This window comes from Limulus polyphemus, unplaced genomic scaffold, assembly GCF_000517525.1.
Source record: "Limulus polyphemus unplaced genomic scaffold, Limulus_polyphemus-2.1.2 Scaffold237, whole genome shotgun sequence".
In the NCBI taxonomy this organism is placed as follows: Eukaryota; Metazoa; Arthropoda; class Merostomata; order Xiphosura; family Limulidae; genus Limulus; species Limulus polyphemus.
The window spans coordinates 750,459-763,898 of NW_013665847.1; the positions used below are offsets into that span (position 1 = coordinate 750,459).

Here is a 13,440-nt window from a genome sequence, read left to right on the forward strand (position 1 = left end):
ACTTATCAGGGAGCTAGCTAGCCCTGTAGTTCTCGCTGATCACACGCCGAAGTTTTTCCTATCGTGATGTTAGGTAATGTTTTCGTAAAAGTACCAATGTCCAATGTGAATCCAATGAAGTTAAATGGTTTGTAACGTTCAAATATCTTAAGTTTTCCGATTAATAAGCGTTATAACAATCACAGTTATAGCTTCTGAAGTTTATAGCACACCAACTATAGCAAACCAATAATATATACTCCTTTTTTGGCGCGTCGCATTGGTTATATTTATAGGCATGTGGAGATTTTCTCGAAAATTCAGGTTACGTAACAATACAAAGCTACACTACATTTACGTACACACATATTTTGTTAATTCTTACAATCTAGAATCTTCTACAACTTTAGAGAATAGGCGGGATTTTCGCAATACATATTTAACAGTATACGTTATGTACATGTCATTTGATTTAAAAAATATCGATATTAAAATATATATAGAATAATAAATCCATCACATATGCAAATTATATTATATATTACTTTCAAGGCTTTGATTATTATTGCAGTGAAAAATAAACGTTGATAACATAGTCACATGTTGATATCCATTGATCTACAATTTTGTCTAGTGGTTTGTTCGCAAACAACTAATAGCCCACGTATCATGTTCGCGAACCACGTATCATAGATGAACTTATCGTCCTACACTTTGGTCCCCCATTTTTCGACCATAGCAACACGCCTTCTGATGCCACTTTGTGGAAATATGCCGTCACTTGATCTCCTAGTCTCAAGCTCTCCCTCCCCTATCATCTGAATCAACCAATCAAGCGTGTACGCCTCAATTGCACCCCTAAATACTAACTTATGTTTTGAGTTTTCTTTAATGAATTGTTTTGTAGTGTCTAACACAATAATCTATCTATATACATTCCATAGTTAAAAGTACATTACGCATATTATTCACCATGCTGTTGAGAATGGGTTGGCATTTTTCAAAATCACCCTTTTTTTTCTTCTTTTCTTAGGAAGCGAGCTGTCTCCAATTTATGATTCTACGAGGATTCTCTTTGCCACCTGGTGGATTTTTACTTTAATAGTAACTGCTTTTTATACGGCCAATTTAACAGCTTTTCTTACTTTACCACATTACAAAACTATTAAGTCTCTGGATACTTTACTGCAACATTCAGAAACTACATGGCTAGTTAAATACGGTGGCGCTCTTGATGCAGCTATAGAAGTAAGTACTGGGTAATTAAATGATGGTCGAACTATAAAGAAAAAACAAACTACAAAGAATACATATTAAATAAGAATTACATTTTCGAGTGATAAGCCTTGTTGTTTTGAATCATCTGTCGTCATTGGTTCATCAATTTTGATTTCTTATTTCATTGTTATTAAGAGCTACTGATCAACAGTAAGCTCAACTATATAGATTTAAAGTAAAGATAAACTTAATATTAATTAGTCAATTCTATATAACAAACTTACTTGAACTAAAATTATTAAAATGCATTTAATAATCAGTTCAGTACCTCTCCCCCTCTCGCTGTTAACGATATTTTAAGTTTCATTTGAAGCTACAAAGAAATAACTTTTCATCTTTTTCAAAAACCAATTAAAGTAATGTATTTAATAAAAGAAAAACAAAATTATTACTAGTGACCACTTGCCATGTAATTTCAAAGATCTATTATAGTGTCAATAAACCATCATCTACTGAATCTAATGAAGGCTTTAGAAGTTCTAATATTTAATAAAACATCAAAACGAGCAAGAAATGTTCCTAAGTTTTAGATAGAAGACAGATAACAATAAAATATGATTAGAAGATTCTTGCTGAAACAGAATCTGTTACGACCTCAAAGCAGTAGCACAATTAAAATATTTGGCCTTAATACTTTTGGAAAAGATATAGCTTTCGTTGCACATTATAAACTTCAATATATTTTGTTTTATCTTTGTAGGTTTCAAAGCGTCTAGATTTATTTTCAGAAATAACATTTTCTTGATGTTTTATTTCAATGCAGGAAGGCCATGGAAAAATATTTCAAAAGCTGAGATCTTCGTTTAGAATGGGTCAAGGAAAGCACTTGAGGAGCGATTATGAAGCAAGATCTCTAATAGAGAAAGGAGGTATGTGTAGCATCAGAATTGGTACCTTAAAAGTGAATATTAATAGATACATCAAAACTGGCCGTACAAGGTGTCTAATATCTCAGATTAGTATTTGATAAATAAGTACGTTTACGATATAATATACAAACACATCAGTTCTGTGCTTTACTGGTTTTAAACACGACTTTATAGAATTAAAAGTACTGTAAAACTGGGTGATTATGGAACAGATTTTCCAAACGGCGCATATCCATTGTCTCAATTCTCAAGCTATGGCTTGAACACAAACAAAATTGTCGAATAGATTACCCAATTGTGTAACTCAACTGGATCTCATGGGAATATCGTAGGACCCAAAGTTTTATTTTAATTTGTCAAGTGTCCTGATCACGTTTTAGTCCGTTTTTCTCTTACACTAATGTGTATAGGGTGAAACAAAATAGTTCAAAAAGCCACAAAAGTGTAAAAATGAGCATACCTCATCTCGCATGTTTAACAATACTGAATGGAATACATTTACCAGACACCAAAGGTTTAAAAAGGAAGTTAGCAAACTTGGAGATATCAGATATGATAAACAGCAATCAATATCATCTATGAAATTTGCTTCACTGAAAGCTTAGACAATAACTTTAATATCGTGGAAACTCTGTGATAATCCAACCAATAGTTCATTTGAAATCAATAGTAAGGTTAGATGATACAAATCTGCCCATGATAACTCCGTTTTATGAGAGTGATTTGAATGTTTTATAAAGTTTAAAAGGTGGTTTGAGTGACTATTTCAACTAGTTTGTGGTTTATCCTGATTTAAAACTCCCCAAAATAATCAACTTCTTTGATATATTAGCCTTTATTCCATTAATACTACATTTATTAAAAATAGTAGGATTATTTGTTTTATTTCGAGTTTAGAAAATCTGGCGACGATTACAACATTTTACTAACTATCATTATTCAAATAATTATTCCCAATTTTATTAAATCATATATATACATATACATAGTAATTAAACTTTTTGTCTTACTTTAATATTCTACTTGTCTCAAAGCTTTTTTTATGTTTATATGATAAATATACGAAAATGTTTAAATAACACGATCTAACGTTAGATTAACAGTACGATTCTTTTATATTCCATTGTTTTATTACTATGTTGAACCAGTCACTGGTAAACGGGAAAATTATCAAGTCAACATTTACCTATAATCATATAGTTTTAAATTATTGTTTTATAAAATATTATAGCCTATAACTTCCCTGCTTCTGAATGATCACTCCATGGGACAACTACAAGAGATATCCTTATTACTAAAGATACTCAAAACTCACGTCATTAAAGAGAAGGATAGGTGAAAAAACTCACAGAATTTGGTTTTTGCTGGTCATTTAAATCTCGAACGGAAGGATTCGTGATAGTTTAATAGTTTCTGAAAGCTTCGCAAATAAGCTGTATAAAGAATTTTATTAAATTATTAATTTTAGAATATCTATAAATATCTCTAGCAATACGTACTTTAGTAACGGAAGAGTATTGTGTAAGTGTATCGAGGTGCTTTAGTAACGAATAACTAGTGTGTTAGTGTATCGTACAAATAATAACAGCGCTTTTTTAATTCCTTACTTTATCTAAGTTTATTTTTAACGCTATTAATTAAATGTTAAAATCTAATCTGTTTGGATAATTTAGTAATTTATCGTGGAGACTGTCAGTTAGATGCGTTCCTAGAGACTTCTACTATATTGAAGCTGGCTCCTGAATATCTGTAGAACTTCAGTTAATGAATAGGTTGGATATGATAATAGAACTCATAACCTTTTGTATCATCACAACCTAATTCTAACATGAAGATAAATACTACGAAAAACAAGAAAGCTTAGCCATGGCTTCACCCTATCTCCAGTACTCTAAGACCTAGCATTTGGCTGAGATTTATCAACGATACAGTCGTTATTCACATGGTCTCAAACCAAAAACAAGACACTAGACTTCACGAACCACACGAACAAGTAACGTCCAGTGAAATAAATCACAACTAAAACAGAAAAAGAAAGCAAACTTCAATTTCTATGCATGACAGTTATCAATAAACATAACTAAAATACCACGGGAACTTATATGATCTCACAGATAGTGGTAACTCATCTGCAAGTCAAACCAACCTAACAGTGTAAAGATGGGCGTCATAGATTGTCTAGTTTTTAAAATGAGCAAGATTTATAATACGGAAGAAATTAAGAAGGAAGAAAAACACAACTACTATCTTACTTGACAATGGATACCTTGAACTTCTGATAAAGTAGAAAAGAAAGAAAAAATGAACAAGCAGGAAGAAAATTACACACAGTAAACAATATTTCCATATGTAAATGGTTTTTCTGTAAAAGTACAAAGAAAAGAATAAAGTCAAAGTAGTAATCAGAAGCAATACTATTGCAGCTAATGCAGACCAAACCACTTCAATCTCGATACAAGATAAAAATACCGTTTCGAACGTTCTTTATGAATATGGGCTTCTAATACGTTGAATAAATAAAAAGATAAACAAAAGCAAAAGTTGACGAGTATAATAGACATAAAAGACGTTGTATTATCAATTTATTTGCAATAGCCCATCATGCTAGACCAGAAAGGGATACATACAGTGAAATATTAACAAATGGGATATGAACCGTGTGTGAGAATAAGAAAAATATACTACGTTTCTACATTCAACTGACTGATAACACAGCCAATATAGCATAGACGTTCTCAAAACCTGTTAGTTGATTCAAGTCTTAATGAGACGACGCCGGATGAGTAAATAGAATACCAACTTTCCATTAAGTAGAATCCTAGCTCTTACTAACATAAAAAAAAAACAATAATTTTCAGGATTCTCCTAAAGACGACAGCAAGTTAGAGATCGAAATACAGGGTACAATTTAATTAGTGATTTGTGCCTAGTAATAAAAATAGTAACTAAATAATTATTATTAACTTTGGTAATCGTATAAACTACTAAACGTGACAATGATTGATATTTAATCGTCACTACCTTACCTTAAATACTAAATTCACAGTATTCATACTACTAAATTATCTGCTATGAAAATTCACGGGAAACATTTCGCGCAACTTTTTTGATCGACCATTTACACACTTGTGTTGTTTGTACTCCAGTTATATTTTCCTGTCTTTTATGTGTGACGTGTTTTTAGTTATTTACGACAAGAAATTTTAAGAAATATAAATAGCTTTATCAAAATACATTCCAGGAGATCATATACCTGAGATTATATTAATTTAAGCATCGGTTACTAGAAATATCCTTTCATTTGCAAGTTTATGTTTGCCTTGACGAAATAATGTTTTCATTTTATAGATTATGTTTACCTCTATGAAACTTTACTTCTATTTTCTAGTTTATGATTACCTTCATGAAACATTGCTTTCATTTTCTAGGTTATGTTTACCTCTATGAAACTTTACTTCTATTTTCTAGTTTATGATTACCTTCATGAAACATTGCTTTCATTTTATAGATTATGTTTACCTCTATGAAACTTTACTTCTATTTTCTAGTTTATGATAACTTTCATGAAACATTGCTTTCATTTTATAGGTTATGTTTACCTCTATGAAACTTTACTTCTGTTTTCTAGTTTATGATAACTTTCATGAAACATTGCTTTCATTTTATAGGTTATGTTTACCTCCATGAAACTTTACTTCTATTTTCTAGTTTATGATTACCTTCATGAAACATTGCTTTCATTTTATAGATTATGTTTACCTCTATGAAACTTTACTTCTATTTTCTAGTTTATGATAACTTTCATGAAACATTGCTTTCATTTTATAGGTTATGTTTACCTCCATGAAACGTTATCTCTTAAATACTTGTTACTAGAAAGCTACCAACGATCCAATGGGAAATGTGTTTTAGCGCTTGCCAATCAAAACTTCTTTGAAAAACCCTTTGGTTTTGCCTATCCGAAAGGGAGTCCATATGCCTTCGCCTTCAACGAGTTGTAAGTCCAATATACATTTACAGGTTTCAGTTGTGAATACACCAACATGCCTATTTCCATGATTTAAACATTTTTGTTTTATTATTTCCAGTCATATCACAATTTTTTAATGTGACTTTATGTCTTTGTTTATTTAATGTCGAACAAAACACAATGTGCTCTGTCCACCGCTTGGAACCGAACCCCGAATTTTAACGTTGTATTTCTGTAAACTTACCGCTAACTTACTTGGGGATTCATTTTTTGTGTATTAACATGTGAAGCACTAATTTTACAATATCACACTTCGGGTTTTAATATAACTGATTTAAGTATACCCAACTTCATGTGTTTGTTATTGTAACCCTCTATTGCACGCATAATGAATATGAGGGGAATTTTTGCTTTATTTATCGCTTAAATAGGTCTATATTGCACAAAAATTTTCTTTCTGTGAAATCTATTTTGGTAATACATAAAAGGGTACGTTACCTAGAAATAACCTTGTTCATTTGAGGAACCAATAAAAGTATACAATGGTTTATTTAGACTGCTAACTGGAAGTAAGACCATTCAACTACAGAATTAAAGCATTTGTATGTGTATTAAGCAACAAAAATAGATGTATAACCTGTGCAATGGAAGGTTAAAAAGAGTAGGAGAAATATCATTCGCAACATTTTTGAAATATTAAGTAGCATTTATAAGATGATTCTATCATAAACATTCTGTAAAATTAAGATATTATTCTTCAAACTTAATTACATCTAAAACACATTATTTTCTCAACTTACTAATGCGTTCACAGAAGATAAAGAAAATCGATATGGAATGTACTAATAAATTTTGTCCTTTTTTGTTTTGTAGTATTTAAAAAAAAATTTTGCGCTTTATACGTAGTAGTAAAAACACACTTCTATATGAGTCCTTACAAACTGTTTCAACTATATGTATATAATAAGTCAAATATCCCCTGAGGGGGTCGGCGGTAACTTTAATGACATACAACACTAAAATCCAGGTTTCCTTTCCCCACTGTGTACAGAACGCTAATAGCCCATTATGGTAATTAAACAACAGTAAAAACGTAAACATAAGAGCCTGAAGAGTTAGATATGTATATAGTCATTGTATTTACAGTGTCGGAAATAAATATGGAAACAGTAGGTGCAACGGGTTTAAACGTAACTATTATTGACTGTAGCCATGTGTTAACCAATCAGACAATGCCACACTAGAGTGGCTATAAAAATACAGTAGTAGTGTTGGATACTCATGGCTCCCAGGATAGAGATTTTAGAATGTTTTAGCAAAAATTTCATGTTTCGGAAAAATATGATTGGAAACTGAAAAGTGTACGAGAAGTTGGTACTGTTGATAACACTGGGAAACAAAAAAAAACGTTTTCTCTGCATCTTTTATAGAAATAACTAATTTCGGGGCGTAAATGACGAAAATCATAATGTTTTTTTCATATCGGGTAAGGTTTTTGAGATACTGTACCCCTGCCTTGAAACTCATATACCAGATAGCTTGCCATCATTGATAGGTCGTTACCTAAGAAAAAAAATATGAAAATATAATTAAGAATTAAATTGTACCGTATTCTATAAATAAAACTATTACAAAGCAGGATTTAAAAACTGTTAAAAGTGGGTTTTTTTGTGACTTCCGCTTGAATATTGAGTCACTTTGAAGCTTGAGCATCCAGCAGTAATCCTCCATCATAGCTGGGTTCCATCTACCCTGGTAGTTCTCCATTCTCGTAATATCTTGGTGAAAACGTTCACCATGCTCATCTTAGACATCACCAAGATTATTAGACAAAAACTCTAAATGACTGTGCAAAAATATATTTTTAATGAGATCCGTGCACCACTCTTTTAATCTGGATACCAGCAGTTCAGTCTGTAACTTGGATAGATACAAATCTCTTCCTAAGTCATTTGGATCATCTTGGTTGAGGATGTGAGGTTCATTGGATTTAGGAGGATAGATTTCATCATCTGTGTCATTCCCATGTGGTGATGATTCATCAGAAGACTCGGATATCATTTTTTTGTCAGTTGGTGGTGTGAGAACTAGAAGTTATTCATTATGAGGAACTAGCTTAATAGCTGAATCCACATCTGGATAAGGAACTTTGTTCTTATTCTTTGCTGTGATTCCAGTTATAATGAATGACAGAAATAACAGTCACTTAAATGGTTCTTGGTTTCACGCCAAATCACAGGTACTGCAAATGGCATGCTCTTACTTTTACAATTAAACCATTCTCTCAGACTTACTGCACAAGAATTGCAGCAAATGTGTGGTGCTCAACTCTTATTTTGATCCCCAAGATGACAACCAAAGTAATAGAAGTAAGCAGTCTTGACAACAGGTGTAATATTTCTTTTGTATTTTCTGTAATAATGTATTGTACTAATGATACATTGACCACTTAGTTACAAATACTTAACGTTTGTGACTACTGTATCTGCATTACTATGTTTTCATAATTATTCCCAACACTGTATAATATGTTATATATTTTTTACGATTATTTGAAATAAGACTTTTATATTATATTTGAACTTTTAACTAATTATATACCACCTAAGTTTATAAAATTACTGAATTTGATAACCTATAACTCGCTATTTTAACAAAATTGTGATTCACAGTATAGAAAGGCTGAGAACAACAGGTTTAATTGAAAAATGGAAGAATCAGTACATGCCTACTGTGGAGCCATGTGCATTAGGAAGCCAAACGATCTTCAATGCACAAGAGCGACCCCTGATTATCACCGATCTAACTAGTGCTTTTTTTGCATATCTAATTGGGTCTGTTGGAGGACTTTGCATTTTACTCGTAGAGATGGCATGGTTTGGTGGTAAGCATTCCCGTTTGAGAAAGTTTTGGAACTATTCTCGCCAGCAGTGGAGTGACGTAAACAGACTTCGTGCTTCAAAATCGTATGCAAATAGGAGCAGAAAATGAAATGGTGTCTCGGGGCTTAAGTGAATAAAGACAAAAATAGAAGTTTCTTTTTTTTTAAACGAAAAAGTTCTACTTTGTAAGAAAAGTCGGAAAAACAAGGAGAAAACGGTAGAAATTTTAACGATTCTGACAAATTAGTAAAAAACATTCGAAATATATTAGAGCATGTGTATATCCATAAGCAAGGACATTTGAATAACGAATTTCAAGTAGAGAATAACAAAAAAAAAGCTGAAAAGACAATAATAGAATTTCCAGGAATCTTGAGGTATATAAAAATTTGATAGAAAAAATCAGCAAAAAATACTCCCTGCAAATGAACTAAAGTTATTATGATAAGTGAACTAACCCTTATTGAATATCAGATGAAATAATGTAGTTTGAATGAAAAAAAATTATGGTAATATTTTTGAGGAAGAAGGATCCATGAATCTCTAAGCCGTATGTTTATATATTCTGAATAAGCGGATGTATCTTGTGCCTCACAATATGAACTTTTGTTTAGTTGGATGTGTTAAGCCAACTTTACTTTGTTATTGCGCTGATGTAGCTCGTGCCTCACAATATGAAGTTTTGTTTGGTTGGATGTGTTAAGCCTACTTTACGATGTTATTGCATATATAAGTCACCTTGGCCTGCTATGTTTAATGTTAACTCAAGAAAAGTGTGCTAAATTTATCATTGATGTGAGGACTTATTATTAAGTGACAGTATCAGGAGTTCTCTGTATATCCTTCTTCACTTTTAAAAAATAAAGAAGTGCCTATTTGTTGCAAAATAATTTGTGAAATCTATTTTTGAAAAAATTCGAGCAAACAAAAACCGATTTGTTAACTAATTTTTTTCTTCCAAAGTTCCTTGCTCTTATTAAGCCAGAAGAGTTTTTCTGTCGTATTGAGAACAAGATAAAAAAAAACAATAAAAGTGCGTAAATAACAAACAGGCGTCTCGTTATTTCATTCAAATGCCAATAATCTCAAATCACAATAGCAAATATTTGTATGAAAAACGTTTCAAGGTGTCGTTGTTACTTGTATCTTCATCCCTTACAATGTTAAAAAATATAGAGAAAGATAGTTTTGAGTTGTTAATCAGCGTAAACAAACGAGTCAACAATATATATATATACCACTTAATTATTAGTCATCTAGATGTTTGAGATATGTTTCTGTGTCTAAGTAATAATATTTTCTAAATGACTCGATACCAATTTTGCCGATACAAAAATAGGATCTCGGGAAATGTGCCTGATGCACTGTTGTTAATATCTTTTACATTATCTTTTTATACAAAAATAGAAAACTAAATTTAGCTCAGCAAGTGTAACTTTTAACAAAAATATATCTTAAAATGTCTGTATTGAAATTATAATATTTGGTTTCACTTGATGCCCCCCCCCCAGTGGCACAGCTATATGTCTGCGGACTTACAACGCCAGAAACCGGGTTTCGATACCCGTGGTGGGCAGAGCACAGATAGCCCATTGTGTGGCTTTGTGCATAACTTCAAACAAACAATTCAGTTGATGGACAGTGGCAATTATAATTCTTACTACACAACCAAAAATAAATTAAAATTAGGTTAAGAAATTAAGCGTTCATTTGTAATTGGAGAATTCACAAAAATACGAACTAAATCTATTTCATTAAACACTCTCAAGAACCAGGAATATATGCAAATACAACCTATTTCATAAATTATCAGTATGTCTAGCAGAATACACCTGCGTCAGGAAGATAAATCATATCTTTTTCTTATTGTGATATAGTAATTTAGTTCGTTATGAGTTTAAAAGGTTTTACCAAATTAAATGTTAGAAAAAGCCTACTTACTGACCATTATTCAAATTTTCTATAAGCTAAATTTTCTTAGATTAGGAAATGGCAGAAAGTCAAAATCAAGATTAAAATGTGGATATGAAATATTTCTAAATAATGGTCAAATGATGATTGCCAATCATATCCTTAACGAAACCTTAAACGACCAGATTAAATAGCCTAAGGTTGAAACATGGCTTTCTTTACCTTAGAGCTGATGACCAGAAAAAGGGCAACCAACCAGCTTTACCCACTACCCTCCCCAGATTAAATGTGTGCATTGAACTGTTTGAATATATCTCATTATATCACATGTATTCAATCGTGATTTTTTATATATACATTTGCAACTGTTGTGAAATTTGTTCGTGAAGAAACATTTAAATCTTAGGTAATAAAATTATTGTCGGGAAATAGGTTGATCTGGTTTTAATCGTTATAACTCTAATACAGTATTTGCGTTTACTTACAAAATGCATATCAAGACTGATTTTTCAATTAAGTACAAACTGATCGATTTCAAATTATAATGATACCGAGATGGAAAAAAAACTGCCTTTCATTCGGCATTTCTCAACACGTGAACTTAAAACAACAGAACAACTTAAAATAAAACTATAATAATAATAAGTTTCGCTTCTAGTCACCACAGAGTGTCACAAATATTGGTGTTGGGGTTTTAATTGTTAAACACAAAGCTACACAATGATCTCTCTGTGTTTGGCCCACCGTGAATATCGAAACCCGATTTTTAGCGTCGTAAGCACTCAAACTTACCGTTGATCCACTGGGTGGCGTTACAAGCTTACATTAATCAATGAAAATAATGCTAACACGTGTAGCACAATTTGAAACGTTCAAAAATTAGAAATTCTTTAGATATTAACAGACTACTGGACTAACCAGATTGAACAATTCAATATTCAAACTCTAAAACATAATTTTCAACAAAACTATATAAAAACAGATGTGGCAAGTTCTCCCATGTCTGACTTGTTGGCAAGTGCTGTGTCGTAATCCGTAGGGTCAATCACATTGTATGTCAGTCCAGTCCTAGGGATCCTTTCAACGTCATCATTAGTCTTGAGCGTCACGAAGAGATTGTGAGGTTTCATAGTTAGAGGAATCCATAATGAAAGAAGAAAGGCTTGAAGTTGACGATAAACATTACACTGTAACTACCTTTGAACATTGTTTTCCCAATGCTTCCACTGTATTTTCTTCGGGGACTTCATTTCATTTCGAAGTTGTTTAATAAATTTGATGTTATTTTTCGCCTCCTCTAGTACAATAACAACCTGCATTTTCATGCTTGCATACTACATATTATAATGAAAGAAAATTAATAAAATGTTCAATAAACCTGTTTGCTTGTTTAAAATATCTCAAACTCATGAGTGAAAATATTCCTATTACAACCAAATAAAACACTGGGTACGCCAATTTTATATTTGCTATGACATCTAAGCCACTGTCTATTAATTTCATTTATTACTGATAATTTCACCACCTACTCATGAATATTTCAAATCAATCCTGTCAACGTATCTCCTGGACTACTATTTATAAAAAAAAAAAAACTAGGTAAAACTGCCTTATACATTCCCATGTAAAACTGTGTTTTTTTCTCTCTCAGTCATAGTGTGAGTCTTTATATTACTTTCATTTCTTCCATGAACATTTGCTACCTACCAAATGTTTCGACGTCAAAATAGAAACATTTTCTTGCTAGTATTAGTGAAAATAACATGTACACTTCATTTTTCAATAATTCTTTCCAGGACAGTTATACTCATACTCATTAATTATTAATGTCAAAATCAAATCCTTTGTTTCCATAAAGTCGTTGCTTTTTTATCATTGTGTTATAAAACGTTCATTAACGACTTTATTTGATGTTCATACATGCACATGAGACCACACACGTGTATTTATTTGTGTACACATATTGCTATAATTATTAAGTACTCTAGTTGTTTATACATATCACCTTTATATCATTTTGATAATGTTCAGGCTACTCTCAGAAGCAACACGTGGCATTGATGGTAGTGTCATATACGAGACATCAACCTCAACTCATTCATATTTTGAGCATTAAGAAATAAATAAGCACTGATAAAATGTAGATGAATTAAGAATTAAGCATTTATTCCAGAATTAAAATTCATGCTGTCTATAGTATCTCAATAAACACAACTCTCTCGTTGCTTGTATACTCTCAGCTAAATAAATGAAAATCTAGTGAGTACAAGGCGCAATGCTCTCCAGACTTTTCTCCACTCGACTATATTATGGGAATGAATCCTTGAAACATCAGACGAAGTTTTGCATCAAAAAATCTACTCAGTGACTCAAAAATCAAGGGTCACAAAGCCCTTTGAACTAAATTTTGTTAACTTCAAGCTACCACCTTTATTTGTACAAATCACTAATGTATTAGGTATTATATCTATGAGCTTCAGTTGTCTTAGCTACTGGTGTACGAGTCATTACCATATGTCGTAGAATATCTATAGTATTTCATTTTACCAGT

General features: G+C 31.7%; 1 protein-coding gene across 1 annotated transcript in view; it reads left to right on the forward strand.

Annotated features, from left to right (window-relative positions):
- The window catches only part of LOC106478645 (glutamate receptor ionotropic, delta-2-like), a 55,582-nt gene extending 49,455 nt beyond the window's left edge, over positions 1-6,127 (forward strand). The window contains exons 8-10 of the mRNA XM_013939201.1: positions 1,013-1,227; positions 2,021-2,126; positions 5,955-6,127. Coding sequence (XP_013794655.1) covers positions 1,013-1,227; positions 2,021-2,126; positions 5,955-6,127 — 494 coding nt within the window. The remainder of the gene's footprint in view (positions 1-1,012; positions 1,228-2,020; positions 2,127-5,954) is intronic.
- The last annotated feature ends 7,313 nt before the right edge of the window (positions 6,128-13,440 follow it).